The sequence below is a fragment of the Bipolaris maydis genome, assembly GCF_028858645.1.
Source record: "Bipolaris maydis strain C4 unplaced genomic scaffold PSV08scaffold_13, whole genome shotgun sequence".
In the NCBI taxonomy this organism is placed as follows: domain Eukaryota; kingdom Fungi; phylum Ascomycota; class Dothideomycetes; order Pleosporales; family Pleosporaceae; genus Bipolaris; species Bipolaris maydis.
In genome coordinates, this window is record NW_027093869.1 from 126,960 (window position 1) to 142,095 (window position 15,136).

Consider the following 15,136-nt stretch of genomic DNA (forward strand, 5'->3'; position numbering starts at 1 on the left):
AAAAGTACAGTAAACGCGCAGAGGGTGATGAGTAAGCAAAATCCGTACTCAGTGCACAATAAGTTGCTGATGTACTAACGTGAACACAGAGGCAACGCCAAGGATTGAACGAAATTCAGCGTGCCCGATGAACATCTGTCAGCATAATCGTATCAAAAAGCTATTCCCATGCTTGTGAAGGCTTCACGGAAGCGTTGTTGCAAGATGTCCTTGCGCTATGTGTTGATGCGTTGCTATCCTCCAGTACCACATACAGAGTTCACGCTAAGCAAGTCAAACCGAAGAATTCTTTCAACTCCCAACAGTATTTAGTTATAAGAACCTGACTATCGAGGTGGATTACAGAGCAAAATCTGCAATTATGTCTGGGCGTGCGCTACCGGACGGCGGCATCGAGCTTCATCGCCAAACAGCCTCAAAGACATGCGTTTTCTGGGACGAATTTCCTCCCTTTGTTCCCAAACGCACAAAGCCCTTCAAGGAGGAGTTTGATCGTTTGGCTAACCAGGAGGGATGGGGCAAAAAGAAAAAGCGCGAGTATCTTGTGAAGGCCTTGAACGCTGAGATCGACTTCCATAGCGATAAGACAACCGGATTAGTTCGCTGGCAACGCCTGTGCCAAGAACTCGGGCTTAGCAATGAGCCAAAATCAAAAACGCAATGCAAGAGAGTACGTCCTCGGACTATTCTTTGAAAATCTCCCCATGATACATCTTATGTAGGGTGGTACCATTGCACCTGATGTTCTGACCAATTCCAGGTTCTCAAATCCCGCTTCGTGAACCTCTATACACTTTTGGATCACCGTCGAAACCCGGATGTCCCGGTGGTATGCTTCAACTCATTCAAGGAGCTCCTTCACGACATACGCAGAACAGGAAACTTTCCACGCGAGTGTGCGAAGCAGGACGGATATATGAAGATTTTTTTGCAAAGATTGTAGCATGATGTACACCTAGTGTTGCTCGAGTATTTATAGCAAAATATTCAACGCGTCCAGTTTTCTTCATTTGCCGTGATGCTTGCCGTCGAGCATGGACTTACAACTTGCATTTCCTCCATGACGAGAATGAGAGTTGAACAACGACACAACGTAACAGACCGATAGAATGTAGGACTTTTCTGGTATGATATTGCAGATGAGCATACGTAAGGCTGCTCATAGTATTGCACGCCTTTGTACATTCAACAATGATTTTGGAGATTGCCCATCAAGCTAAGCCTCTGATACCTAACCGTGCGCTGCATCTAACATCCTCAAGAACAGATTAATGGGTTATATACTCAAATCATTCCAGTAAGTACTTAGGCCAAGCATCGAGAATGCAATTTAGATATTCCACTATATGTTGGGCATTGTAGCAGGTCGGGAAATTAACAAGGTGTAATACTCTGAGTATTCTACGTGCCCGTCGCGTCCCTTGTAGAAAAACATCGAGGCCATAATAGCACAGCGAGGCGATCTTGGTGGATATGTCAATTACCGCGATGACCCTTCCTGCATCCGAAAGGCCGTCTAACTATGATACGCAATCGAACTAGATTTTACGAGAACTCCACACTTTTTTAGCCTACTGCAATTTTCGTAGCGACCGTTGTCAAGGCATATGTGCGTACTTGAACCAACCGGGTACCACTGGCTGACAGTCTCGTAGGGGTTCTTCGGGGGGGCCTTCGGGGGGTTCTGAGTCAACGGAGCAAGCAGTCGTAGAGGAGCCCCCCCAATTCACAGTCCCAGAGATTATGTTCACTGAAGTTTTATAGTCCTGTGGTTCGTATGTCTCTGAGTTAGGCGTTTTCGAATCTTCGCTCGTCATGTCGAAGATATCTGGTGATGAAGCGCGTTCAGGATGCGCTGCAATAAGGTGGTTTCGAAGCTCTACGAGAGCTGGTGATGGTATGGGTGACTTGTTTGCGCAGCTTGAGACAGGTGTATCAGAGCTCGGGTCGTGCTGGTTCGGATGTGGATGATCCCTCTGCAGAGCGCGCTCTGTGCTCCTCAGTGTCGGGTAAGCATTCTCCAACTCTGCGTATAGTTGCTCTCCAAGATTCCTAAGACTTATGTGGCCTGTTAGATTAATTATATCAACAATGGATAAAAGGCTCTTACAGGCTGGCTAGTGCATAATAATTCAGCCAGAATTCTAAAATCGACTTCAAGGCATTTACAAACGTCTCCGATTCCTAAAACACTCTTTCATTACAGGCCAATATAGGATTCAACAGGTTTAACATTTTCAAAGAGAAGTGGCTTAAAGCTCAGGTAGCTGCGTATGGCTATGCCTTTCCTAAGCAGCCGAACTTCTTAATAGCGGCCAGTATACGATGTCTAGACCATCTTTCTTTATAATCATCAAAAGATGTATAAAGCTTACTCGTATTACCCGATTACACCACCCATTATCAAAATTATACTAGTGCTTTCTCTACTACTAACTTATAGCAAACTTGCTAATAGACTACAAGTAGCATTTCCTAGCTTCTACATTCAGTAGCAGAACTAATCACAACTCCAACTAAGCCATTATTTCCCATTCTATATTTCCATCGTGGTATTATATAAGATACAGCTACTACCAATAATTCAGCAACTTCTGTAGGATATGAAAAGTAGTAGCAGTGTATCAGCTATGCAGCAAGCTGGATTAGACATACAGAAGGCCTCGCGGCCTGTAAAGGTCTACAGGCGCTTAAAAACATTATTACCCAGCGTTTGCAAAGAAAAGAAACCGTTGAATGTGTGGCGTAAATCACCCAGAGACTAAAATAGGTTTCATAGAGCTGCGTTTCGAATCGCTCTCGCATAGTACATTTTAATATACCTAATTCTCCTTCATACAAATACCTCTAATGATATAAAACATATATCCAATCATTTTCTCTGCTCTCAAGAGAAGCCACTAAATACGTATAGCGCTTTTTGTCTTCCAAGTACTATCGTGTTATATACAGTCAATCATACGCCTAGTATCTCGTCACCATAGTTATCTCATCTATTTCTAGTGATTCTAGACCCCAAAACCCGGCGGCTTTCAGAATTCTAACAATGTGCAAGCTTCCATCACGACCCATTTCAGTATAGAGGAATCAAGACCACTCAGTAGTTAAAAAACACTACAGTTCAATACCTGAGTTTAATGTTCTTCAGGCGGGTACATTTTCGAAACACCCTGCATTTACCTTGTATATCAATTGGTTGGATGTATGTCATCGAGGCCGCTGTTCTAGAACTGATGTGTCAGATTGTGATGGTTTATCAAAGATGGGTAAATCAATTGGTTGGTGAGTGATAGTGTTGATTGATGATAAGGTTGTCTGCTCTAATCCGTGCTGATCAAAGGGATCGAACACGGTGATCCACGCGCGCTGTCTGATCTGACTAGTAATCCACAGAATCCGGGTGCCCGATCCACACCCTAACCCTGTCCACCACCCAATATATGCCCACATTCTGACATGATGCATGTCCCAATCAAGAGCACTTGATCTAGACACTTCTCGGCGCTTGCTGCATTCCGTCGCAAGAGAGAGCTTTGTTTCTTGTTCTCGATACAGCTAAGCAACAGTAATTTACATCTAGAGAATCACCATAAGTAGCCATGCTATCAAATTTCCCTCACGCATTTTTGTAGTAGAATCGTCAATATGATTGTTACTGTTATGCTGATGAACAGCACGGGTCTCAGTCTCGTCGTTGGTGACGTTGTAAGACTCTATCCTTGCTTTATAGACGCTGATACCGTGTACTCGCCAGGACAACACCGCTTTCTGGTCGAGCTCGTCATTAGCGACTTCCCTAAAAAGTGCTACTGAGGGATGATTAACGTCCACTCTTGAAAGTATTATACGGCCCGAGTGTACAAATAATCTTTTAGGCCGTTTCTTATCAAGAGCCGGGCCAGACAACCTTTCATTGCGCTTTCCGTCTTCCCCGCCACAGTCGATAGTATCTGATTGAGCAGATTTGGATTTTTTCAATTTTCCCGCAATATATTCTATGTCTGCCTTGATGATAGGGTCTCCGTCATTGAGAAACGACAGGAACAGGGAGCGGGAAGAACGGGCGTCTTCCCGCCGATGATGCTGCAGCGGGTCGGTCGATATCGGGGGGCATCCGAATAATATGCAGTGTATGTTTGTAAAATCCTTCGTGACAGTCACCAGCCGAGACGTCACTTCAGATAAGACATGGGCATATAGGAGGCTCGCTGTGGCGGCTCCCGCGGAATGGCCTGTGAATAAAAGCGTCGACCTGTCTTCGTAGTTGTTCAGACAGGTTGCTAGTGGATCAATGAGCGATCTAGAAGCATTCAAAAAACCGCCATGGCATAGATTCTGCTCCTGTCGAGTTGTATCAGTGCGCAATCGACTTACAGGCAGACCGACTATATCTCTTGAATCATGACGGCCGCTATTGAAATTTACTATCCAGTCTTTGATGCCCTGGGTGCCGGGAAGAGCAACCACAACGACTTTTCCATGCGACTCCACTGTTCGCTGGCTAACCAATGTTCTCTGGAGTGCATTGAACTGCGGTGCGCTAGACACAACTGCAGTGCTGTAGGCTTCTTCTGAGCAGAACACTGCCAGGCGAATGAGAGGCCAAGGTAAGTTTGGTCTATCTGTCGCATCAGCGCTCTGTTTTTTGCATCAGGCCAACGTACCTATGCATATTGAGAGACACAAATGCCACTTGTGCACACATACGCAGGGATGAGTCGTAATCGCCCGTATAGGGGATGTATACCTGCTGAGAGCACGGCCACTTCACAAACATTGGGGCGCTTTGTTTTGGCATCACTGCCAACCTTTTATCAAAAAAATCAAGGTCATTGGCCTGATGCTGGTCACCCTTAGCTGTAAGAGCTAACGTTAGATGCAGTCAAGCACAGTAAATCAAAATCGTAATCACCCCCAACATCAGCTTAGAGGATGGCATATCCTTTATTACAAAATATATCGGGGCAGCATAATCACGCCATTGAACGTTTCGTCCTCAACGACTCTAATGATGTAGTTAGTTAGGCTAGTGGGATCTTTGTTTCTGTGAATGAATCACCAGCACTCTATGTTGCCATCATCGCAAGCAGTTCTGCTGTGTCAGCAGTCACTAAAACGTCTCCTGAGAGAAAACTGAGTAGATTGTAAGCCTCTTGTGTCTGTAGAGTCTATTCATTTGGCTACTCGCGTTCTATTTCTGTCGATGAACACAAAAGCCTTGCATATGATGCGACGATACTATAAGGAAAAGCAAACTGAAGCACAGATACTTGACAACATGACTATGCCATCTGGAGTCTCTATTGATTTGATATCATGCACCCTAGCTTCGCTGTGCACAACCAGGTATTTTCCCGGGTGTTGTAAGCTTGCGCGTAGACGATTTTTAACGGCTAATTGCGGGAGGTCTCGCTGGGTCCGAACACCCAGTCTTGAATTATCGTTAGTCAATTCCATTATTTACAGCCGGGCCAACGTTTTTGGACTTGACTCACACTGGGCAGCGTAATTGACTTCAAAACTGCCTTGTAGACCTTGGCAATCCACTGGTCCCTTTCCACCAGCTGTCTCGAGGCGATATACGGCATCAACACCTCCCACAGAAGAGCCGGCGTCGGTGAGATGCAGCCAAGGAACCGCCCCTTCCTGCTGCAGCCCGGGGTAGGCTGATCTAGGAGCATCTGTTTCCTCAACTTTTTCAACGTGGGCAATGGGATAAGGCGGCTCAGACAGCTGGTCAAAGGCAAAGATTGGTAGGCTCGTGCCATTTGCAATTCCAAAGAAGTGGTGCCCAACCACTCTGTCAAAGCCTTCCAGTTTTAAATAGCTGTCTAACGCTTGTGGATGGATGCTTAAGAGAAGGGTAAGAGCAGATATCGCTGGAAGCTTCCATTTTGCAGCTAGCAGGTTGGTACTGAGCTTGCTACCAATGTCGTAAAGAACGGCTTTCAGTATGTCAGCAGTATCCTCGTCATAGTGCGAACTCTAGATACCTGTTGCGCCTGTGGTGCTGGGTGCGTCAAGCTCTCCGCCATTGGCACATGTGTAATTTTGAGTCCCGAGGCCCAGTACAACGTGCTTGAGCTGACCAGTTGGAGCTACAAGGGAACTTTGAGGCATAAAGCCAGCAAGAGCGTTGAGAGAGTTTGCCGAAGTATGGCTGGGCTCATGGTACTTGGCTGCGGCCAAAGCATGAGCGGAGCCACCAAATGAAGCAAAATATAAACTACTCCATATGAGCGATGAGAAAAGCATTTCGGGTATCTTCTAGCAGATATAAAAGCTTCTTAGCACACCGATTAATTGCTCAAAAATACTTGCGGGAACTGGCGTGCTATAAGTTCATGTCTGCTCAACGTAAAACCCAAAGCTCATTAACTAGTTAGCAATTAGCTTTCAATAAAATAACATAGGTTTGCCTTGTTCCATAAGCCGCTTACATGTGAATAGCACAACGAAGCTCGTCATTAATTCACTCCATAGCGTTGGTGCGATGACTAATGAAAAAGGAAATGAATTTTATGTACCCGTAAGGTTTCCATGAAACTTAACTAAAGTTGATCAAGTAGCTAAAGTTTTAAAGGGAGGGATAGTGCTTCTAGCTGTTGCAAAAGTATCAAGGCGTACGCAGATCTTGGTGCCAATCACGGCGAAAGTTCTGTACCGAGATGCTAACTTCATTTTTCTGACATGCGTACCGTTGTATCACCCACTTTGATAGTTTGAAGTCTTCAATGAGATTACACCTATATGTTATCGCCCAATAGTTACTTGGAGAAAACTGGCTTTTTTGTAACATCCATCCCTATGTGGCGCAAACCCAGGCGTGCTCAAGCAATCAATCAAATCACGAGAATTGGAAAACGGTCTTTCATTCAAGAAAACTGATTGGTTGCTTATGTCACGTCATGCTTTGCGTCACTAAGAGATGGACATTAGTATATTATGTCAACAGGGAGTGACGGTGAAAGGACTAAGCTACGTAGCTCTTCTCGCCATACATCACCAGGTCATACTTGGATTCTGCTACCACGTATGAAGCTGACAGTCTTAAGCCAGCTGCCCACACCACGGGGTTGGCTAATCCTGTTTGCCTTTCCAAGTTTGTATGCACTCTGTGCGGTCCAAATTCCATATCTTCATCCCACTATTGCAAGATGCAGACACTAGTTGATTTGAGTCCTCTAGGAAAGTCACAAAGGTAACATCGTCAACATGGCCATGTAATATATGTAGTTACGCACTGACCGGTCTTCATGTCCCAAAGTCTAACAATTTTGTCGCAAGATGCTCACGCTAGCTGATCCAAGCTAGATGAAAACGCCACAGAGGTAACGCAGTCTTTTGTGACCCTCGAAGGTTTACACGCTTTCCAAGTTCTGTGTGTCCCAGATCTTTATCATGTTGTCGCACGATGTGGACACTAGCTTATTGGAACCAGGTAAAAAAAAAGCACATCGTTAACGCAGTTTCGGTGACCTTTCAATGTGTGCCAGCATTTGCCACTAGATGCTTTCCATACTTTAACAGTTTTCTCACACGATGCAGACCCTAGGAACTTCGAATCATACGAAAATGCCACGGAATTGATGCGGTCGCTGTGTCCTGCAAGAGTTTGCGAAGACGTATCGTGATTTTGACACTGGAAAGGGCGCAAGAGGGATCTCATCTCGTATACGCTGCTATAATGGCGCAAAAATCACCGAATGAACCCATTTGAGTATTCGATACGGAGCGAGAAGTAATGCCGAGTGTATGGAAAGAGAAACGGCATTATATGCTTTTCGGTGATTGAACAAAATTATGTCATGGCAGACAAGAAGCAAATTGCTGACCCAATGGTCGATTCATCATGTCAGCCTTCGAACAAAGGACATATACCTTCCGAAAAGGCTAAATACCCCTGATAAGAGTCCTCAAACATATCTACACGGAAGATAGAGCCAAAACGTCAACGTCGTCAGCATGTTGACACAGGTATCTTTGACACGGTTTCATCAGTACCTTACAACACATTAATTAATAGTTCCATACAAATCTAGGTATATATTGGCTGTTTCTACGTGATTAAGACTGTGGACTCATATTTTCAGAGCGTTTTATAGTCGAATCTCAAGGTCATAGTTGAGATTAATGTTGAAGATGAATTGACTGTCGGTAATCCGTCTTAAGGTTCTCTAGACCCATAATGTGCTTTCCTATTAAATACTGAGGAAAGGCTCACACAATAACACTGCTGCTTAAGCAGCCGCCATGAGCATTATCCGCGCGCCACAGACAAAGTGCTTTGCATAATTAGGCATACGGGACGGCCATATGAGCTACAATCGAGTCTTCGCTGGTCTGCAAGATAAACATTTTGCGCTGCGCTGTTCCTGCACCTATAAAAATCTCCAACGTACACTTAGGGTGATCACTGTATACCAAGAACCTTTTCCAGAGACAATGCTACACAGTAAGATGTCTGCTTTGAATGCTGGCTATTGCTAATATCTGAGAGATGCACCGAAACGCAGAGGACGCTTGCCCAAAGTTGCGATAGGACTAAAAAGAGTTTTGGAAAGGATGCGAATGAGCACTTGGGAGAAAAGTCAGCCTAGAATAAACAGGATCTATGAGGATGTCGATGGATGGGTGGGCGAGGTGATCTGGAAGGACTCGAAAGTCGACAGATACCCAGTGAAAATCCTGTACATGAGGTGCCCACGAAAGGTCAGTAGTGCAAACTTGGTTGGGTGGCTGCTGGCTTAACTCAAACAGGTGTTCTCTTATTATGAGCATGCGATTAGTACACTGAGAGCCAAGCAAATAGGCGCAAAACAATTATCACAGCAGCGCGCACAGGAGTCGATACTGGAGCTCAGCACGGCAAAGCGTTCGGTTCTTGCTTCGCAAATATAAAAAAACCGAAAAGCATGCACATAGGAGCGAGAGGCAAACCTACGCTTCAAATCTAAGTAAAAAAACAATATTCAGTTGTGTAGTTCCAAGCTCCTTGGTACCATGGAGAATTTTTGTGCATCAAGTTTTTGAGAAAGCATGTGAAAGAGGCTGTTGTAGTTTGTTCCAACACGTGTGTTGTAAAGTAAAATCCTTTTGTAGGTATATTTTGGTGTAGTATCACGTCACTAGCTTGTAGTATATAGTCATTGCGATCTTCTTTCGTACGTACACAGACACCTTCTCCAATCAATCGTTCACAGCGACTACCTATCAGCTTACTTCTATCTTTTCGATTGCGGGTCTGCCGTTGATCTTTTCAGCTCGACCACGTATCGTGCCACGATATATATCTGTGAATAACACTCTACACTGCTCCTGCAGTTTACACGAAAACTCTTACGTAGTTATGCCGAGAACTAAAATTGACATGGTCAGTCTCGGTCTGTAGCAAGCGATTTATTCTCAATATCCATCTCCTATATCTTCGCTCGCGACCAAAGTCCCCATCCTCGCAGCCATGTGACTAATAGATCCGCATCAATTGAACTGATGGGAGGCAAGATCTCTTTCGCTCGGGCGTTCTCGTATATCATGCTGGTCTCTCTGCCGTTCCCCTGTGTACTCAAGAAGTTGTGTATTCTCAAGTTACCCTGGTTCATTCTTCGTAACCAGTCGGGCATATCAACTGACTGAACCGGAATTCCAAACCTTGTGCGCAAAACTTCATGCAGCAGATCCCAGCTATTTGGATGGGGATGTATCATGTTGAAGACTTGCAAGCCGTCTGATGGGCATGGGCGCTTGAGACAGTTCGCTATGCCGTGTGCAAGCACGTCCACTGGGATCCAATCCAAGGGCTGCACGTGCTTCGGGAAGACGCCAATCTTTATGGAAGATTGTATGATAGAATATAGCCAGCCTTGACGCGGCCATGCACAATCCTTTGAGCTCACCGGTCCGCCAATCTGGCCCGCGCGCAGTATGTTGACGCGAACGTTTGCAATTTCATGCGCTTTGGCAAGCAGCTGCTCTGCAACGCATTTTGACTGGCCATACCCAGTTGGCATTGCGCTGTCACAATCCCATACTACTTCTTCTGGAATGATGGGGCGGTCAGGATGTCGAAGTGGCCAGTCTCCTACAGCACAGATTGAAGAAATAAAAGTGATCCTAGTAAAGCCGCCGGCAGAAGCAAGAAGATCCACGACTCTGCGCAGCCCTTCTAATAGGTACTCAAAAGAACCAATGGATTTGCTCCAGTTGGTATCCCAGGCGTTGAAAACTAGCTCGTTTATCTGCGGCATTGACTTGGCGATGGGATCCTGGCGCGGCTCTCTGGCGTGGCTCATGATGCCAGTGACAAGGAACTCCAAACGTCGTCGCACGGAGGATATGTCGCCCATGATGTTCTGCAACGCTGATATGGTGCGCCGCTCACCACAGTTTCTGCGATTGAAGCAAACAATCTTGCACTCGGGATGCTCCCGCAGCAAGGACGCAACGATGTACGGTCCAAGAAAGCCAGTGGATCCTACAATAGCAAGGACTCTCGGTGAAGAAGAATATAGTATTGGTTTTTTGGTTTTCTGCGACAAAAATCCCGAATGGTGATTGACCATCTGCTGCATTTCTGAGACATTGGTGTTTTCGTGGCATCCTTTCCTGTGTATAGGCTGCGGGGGCTTGCACAGAGTCATAGTCGGGAATGACGTCGATTATTTGCCTGTTTGCAGGTCTTATTCCCCTCGCGGATTCAATTTAAGCTTGATGTAGGGTTTGCCTCGCCGGATGTCCAAAGTTTCCTCGGCATAGAATGGTTGCTGATGTAGACCGGTTTTGTTATATGTACTAACTAGTCGACAGATATAACTGGAACACATCGAAGCGAATACATGGGAGCCGGTTCGCGGTTTTATGATTGGATTGGAAATCATCATGATACTCTCAGAGAAATCGTTAAGAGCATTATACGTCAGCACATATTGAATGAGCCAAGAAATAGTCAGCAGCTGTGCAAGTACTACAATTGAATTCAAGGTGACAAGATAACCCTACCCCTCAACCCAAGCAACAAAACGTGAAGAAAGTAGCTCTTTCAAACAAATAGGAAATACTTTGGAATAGGGCTACTTGATAGCCTCTCTGAATTCATAATCAGCTATGCGGTCTCATGTTAGTGGATGTTGTCAGCGCTTTTGAATTTTCGATATGGCCACGGCATCTGAGTGAAGATTAGAATAGCGTTCTGGTTGCAGATCATTACCACTCAGTTAAAGAGAACTCAAGAGGATGTAGGCTGAGGATGACTGAACAGTGCTTGGAGTGTCACACGTGTACGGAATATGGCACAAACAAGCTGTGAAGTACCAGCAATCCCTGTGTGTGGACTTGTTAGGTGCTAATACACCAGGCATGTGCGCCCAAGCCCTCAATTGTTCAAAGATTAAGCAAACCTATTGTAGAGGGATCGATCAATAGAGGACGCATGTGGTGTTGTTCTAGCGTCCCCTCAAACGAATGAATACTGGGCTGACAAGGTGTGCATCACTCTAAAATCACACAGGCAGAATGTGAAAACGGGACCTATTGGACGTGGCGTGATTATTAAATATTGCTCGTTACCCTAAGCCTCGAAAGGGCATAAACGTGAATCAAGGTGCAGCCAATCGCTCTATGCTGTTGTTGTGTCTGGACTGTTGTGTCTGGACTGATGTGCTCCACCCACCTAGTTTCCGTACAAGGGAACTGTGATGATGTGAGATCTAGTCATATGTGATCTAGTTTCTTCAGTCATGCGAGTGCCTTCCAGATGCTGTGTATGGCCTAGGCAATCGTGATAGTCAAGCCCAAGGTACTGTGATTGGCTACGTCGAGTAAAAAGCGTATGTTCGGCACTTGCGTGAGCTCCATCCTTACGCGCGAACCTGATTGAACACCAAAAGGAGGTGTTCTCAAGTATGCAGTCAGCCGGCGCTCAGAACTGTCGTCGCCTGAAAACTGCTCCTGGGGAGTTGCTTCCAGAGATTGTATACCCGCAGCTGTGAGTGACCATTTCCTCAATCGACAACGTCCCGTGCAGAAGGAAAACAGCTGACTCAGCGTCGAAATAAGACCTAGTGATCTGAGTAAAGTGTTGTGCGCGTCACTGCAAAGCTTTCGTTTGTTACATGTCGTTATCGATGTTGGTTTGGGAGAGACACGGGGTAGTGAGATGAGCAGCGGACTTGCTCTCATCATCCGCAACCAATCCATCGGTGTCAGTCTCACTTCCTTCGAAAGACGGTCGCAGAAAGAGGGCACATACACCCATAAACCAACTGTACGATCCGGGACATCGTCAACCTTATACCATGACCCCTTGATAAGATTATTGGACAGTTTCATTGGCACACTGGAACTCATGACAAAGTCTCCCTTCGCATCAGTGTCCAAAAGAGCGCGAATGTGGCCCAGTCGATATTTGTCACCGTAAGATCGTACGAGGCTGGTATGTCTTGTAGTGCTGAATTCGATTAGTGAGTCGAGCCTCGCTGTCGGCGTGAATACAGGAAATGTGCCCAACATGTAGATTGTGAGCCTTCTGTTCCCGTAAGAATTCAGATAGTGTTCTGTCGCGTGCAATTGCTGTTTGAGTGCACAAGCGCCGTCTCCGAATAATGTTAGTTTCATTCCCTCTTGTGAAAGCTCTTCGACAGTAGGCACATCCCACACCAAATCCCAGAGCGACTTAAGATATTTTTCTTTCTCTTTCACAGTCAAGACGCACAAGTGTAAATTCATCAACTTTGCAGCATCAAACGCCGACAAATTGTCCAAGATTCTTCTCCGAATCGGCGGAGATGGAGAAGATATCCAGGTGATACAAGTCTCTTCTTCCCATCACTTTTGAAAAAATCCTCTTGTCGACGAGTAGTTACCGGTAAACTTTTGGCCATATAGTTCTTGCCTGGATAGGAGCATCTCGAAGGACGCAAATAACAGAAGAATTCAGTTGACCAATGAGTGTCGGCAGCCTGGGCACCTCTGTCGAACTTTCTGAATAGGGAATGGAGTGCTTACATCGAGGCTAGAATATCTGCTGAAACTGAGCGAGCACTTGGCGTGGGATATCATGTGTCGGACTTTGTAATCCTGTGCTAAGTGCATACATGCTCCAGCATACTCTGGGTTCCTCATGCCAGGTGTACCCCCTGACGAAGGTGTCATCAAAAAACAATGAATCGCTGGTGGACGGGGAATGCGAGGGAATCAACGGTACAGGGATTCAGTGGGGCTGGCGTCCAATTCAATTGCTGCCATGCAAAAAGGTAGGCGTCATTTGGGTAATCACATTGCCGTTTCTACTTATGGTCATCATGAACGAGAGATTCGGGGCTCATGCCAAGCTTTGGTAAAGCTTACTGTAAATGGTGATGCGGTTATCGCTTACTGGCTGCAAGCTTTATCCCGCACTCGTCGCGTACTTTCTGCAAGCATACGCAAATCTATTGTTCGCACAAGCCCAGTCATCGCAGATGCTAGTACATTCAGCGAAGCACCATCGAAGGTCATGGGGAAACGTCCTTCGAGCAGCCCGTAAAATAATAAGTACTCGGGATCATGGCAGCCAATGTCTTGCCCAGGAACACAATGGTGGCTCCAGCCAGCCCTCGGAAGTGGACGGGTTGATACAGATCTCACTAAAAGAAGCCATAGCTTGGGTCCAGCCGAACGTCACTATGGACGCGCTCGTTCAATCGACGATGAGGGTAGGGCTGATCCCGACAGTTGTCGCTAGCTCGAAGAACACGACTGTTTTGGAAGCTTTCGCCACTGAGACTTGTGGATCCTCATCTTTTCGCTATGGGACATTCAGCTGCGCTGTTTTGTCTGTCAAAGTCGTTGTTCGTGATGTACAGGAGTTGACAATAAAGCTCAATGGTGATACTATAGACCAGCACTTCGGAAATTATAGTGTGTCACACAGGCTTGACTCAATCACGCTCTTTGAAATCGCGCTCATCCCAGCGGGAAATTATGTTGAGATGACATACTGGCCCGTCCGTGACATATGGGGTGCAACCCTCCGGATGATGCCAAAAACGCGTCAATCTCTAATTGTCGATAGACCAGCGGTGGATGAGTTTACAGATTTGCTGGACGTCCTCATTTTTGAATCAACGTTTGGTGTTGTTGTTACCGGGCGATTTATGCCCACCACAGATAATCTCTGCAGCCCCTTTGGTCAGAACACTCCATTCGTGCAACATGCCGAGTCCATACGTTCGAGCAAGCTTCAGCACTCAGGTGAAAGCTATGTCGAGACGGTCCCACTTATGGATTACATTTTTCGGTATGATGGCTGCAAAAATATTTCAATCACCCAAGATGAAGTTCGTATGGGGCAAAACGTAGTTGTGCCTGCTGAATCTTTAGAAAACCACATTAAAGACACCTATTGGAAGCATTCCAATTGTCCAATCAGCATAATTCAAGCACAGCCACATGATACATTTGGTAGGCGAAGATTTGGCGGGTGGGCTGCGCTAGATGGCGACTTTTGGCACATCCAAGCGTTTGAACCCACAAGAGAAGAAGAGAGCCATTGAGGCTACTTAGAGCATGCTAGAGCACATAGAATAGTTAGAAAATCTTCTACATCAAAATATCGTCTTCACGCGTGCGAACAAAGCTATGCATGAACAAGAACTTGTAATTGAGGTCGTCACGTTCTAGTGGCATTGTCAATGGTTCTGTTGAGGCTATGGATCAAAGCGTAGAATGAAATCCACGGATACAAGCGTAGCACAATCACCCATCAAAGTCCAGAGACAGAGCGAGACGCAGTAACGTGTCGATCTCGTTGTTATCCCAGACTCCAGCCTTCTTCAACTCACCCTACTACAAAACGAACTCATTGGGTTAGAGAGTGCTGTTCCTTGAAACAGCCACTATGAACAAGACCAAGCTGTCGACGGCGGTGGTGGACTTGGCAGTGGCAATAGCACTGGCCTTGCTTGCCCGGCCGTGCCGTCTGTCAGCATCCGAAGCCATGCCTGTAGTTCTGATCAAAAGTTTCTTTTTTTGAAATACGCCGCACCCTGTCAGTCATGCCCTAATGATATGGCCTGACATCCCGTACAGCAAGGTAGGCAAGACGTTTCTAATGCCTCTTAATTGTTAGGTCGTCGTCATAAATACATCATATGAAGAG

At 45.9% G+C, this 15,136-nt stretch overlaps 8 protein-coding genes across 8 annotated transcripts; 2 read left to right on the forward strand and 6 right to left on the reverse strand.

Moving 5' to 3' along the window:
- Positions 1-361: 361 nt before the first annotated feature.
- On the forward strand, positions 362-943 carry PSV08DRAFT_354905 (uncharacterized protein; the record flags this gene model as incomplete). Its single annotated transcript, XM_014221604.1, has 2 exons — positions 362-670; positions 761-943. The coding sequence occupies 2 exons, from the start codon at positions 362-364 to the stop codon at positions 941-943; spliced, it is 492 nt and encodes a 163-aa protein (XP_014077079.1).
- Positions 944-1,598: 655 nt separating this feature from the next.
- PSV08DRAFT_250493 (uncharacterized protein) lies at positions 1,599-2,201 on the reverse strand (the record flags this gene model as incomplete). The annotated part of the gene is made up of 2 exons (XM_066092402.1): positions 1,599-2,068; positions 2,174-2,201. The coding sequence occupies 2 exons, from the start codon at positions 2,199-2,201 to the stop codon at positions 1,599-1,601; spliced, it is 498 nt and encodes a 165-aa protein (XP_065948259.1).
- A 1,375-nt stretch (positions 2,202-3,576) lies between these two features.
- PSV08DRAFT_250494 (Alpha/Beta hydrolase protein) lies at positions 3,577-4,672 on the reverse strand (the record flags this gene model as incomplete). Its single annotated transcript, XM_066092403.1, has 3 exons — positions 3,577-4,341; positions 4,375-4,618; positions 4,665-4,672. 3 exons carry the CDS (start codon positions 4,670-4,672, stop codon positions 3,577-3,579), a joined length of 1,017 nt encoding a protein of 338 aa, XP_065948260.1.
- Positions 4,673-5,460: 788 nt separating this feature from the next.
- On the reverse strand, positions 5,461-6,255 carry PSV08DRAFT_186474 (uncharacterized protein; the record flags this gene model as incomplete). Its single annotated transcript, XM_014221603.1, has 2 exons — positions 5,461-5,945; positions 5,994-6,255. The coding sequence occupies 2 exons, from the start codon at positions 6,253-6,255 to the stop codon at positions 5,461-5,463; spliced, it is 747 nt and encodes a 248-aa protein (XP_014077078.1).
- An 825-nt stretch (positions 6,256-7,080) lies between these two features.
- Positions 7,081-7,669, reverse strand: PSV08DRAFT_186854 (prolyl oligopeptidase; the record flags this gene model as incomplete). The annotated part of the gene is made up of 2 exons (XM_014221602.2): positions 7,081-7,182; positions 7,439-7,669. 2 exons carry the CDS (start codon positions 7,667-7,669, stop codon positions 7,081-7,083), a joined length of 333 nt encoding a protein of 110 aa, XP_014077077.2.
- Positions 7,670-9,419: 1,750 nt separating this feature from the next.
- Positions 9,420-10,640, reverse strand: PSV08DRAFT_373483 (uncharacterized protein; the record flags this gene model as incomplete). Its single annotated transcript, XM_014221601.1, has 1 exon — positions 9,420-10,640. The coding sequence occupies one exon, from the start codon at positions 10,638-10,640 to the stop codon at positions 9,420-9,422; it is 1,221 nt and encodes a 406-aa protein (XP_014077076.1).
- A 1,126-nt stretch (positions 10,641-11,766) lies between these two features.
- Positions 11,767-13,149, reverse strand: PSV08DRAFT_373484 (uncharacterized protein; the record flags this gene model as incomplete). Its single annotated transcript, XM_014221600.2, has 2 exons — positions 11,767-12,763; positions 13,106-13,149. 2 exons carry the CDS (start codon positions 13,147-13,149, stop codon positions 11,767-11,769), a joined length of 1,041 nt encoding a protein of 346 aa, XP_014077075.2.
- A 9-nt stretch (positions 13,150-13,158) lies between these two features.
- PSV08DRAFT_373485 (uncharacterized protein) lies at positions 13,159-14,531 on the forward strand (the record flags this gene model as incomplete). Its single annotated transcript, XM_014221599.2, has 3 exons — positions 13,159-13,197; positions 13,479-14,275; positions 14,444-14,531. 3 exons carry the CDS (start codon positions 13,159-13,161, stop codon positions 14,529-14,531), a joined length of 924 nt encoding a protein of 307 aa, XP_014077074.2.
- Between the last annotated feature and the right edge of the window lie 605 nt (positions 14,532-15,136).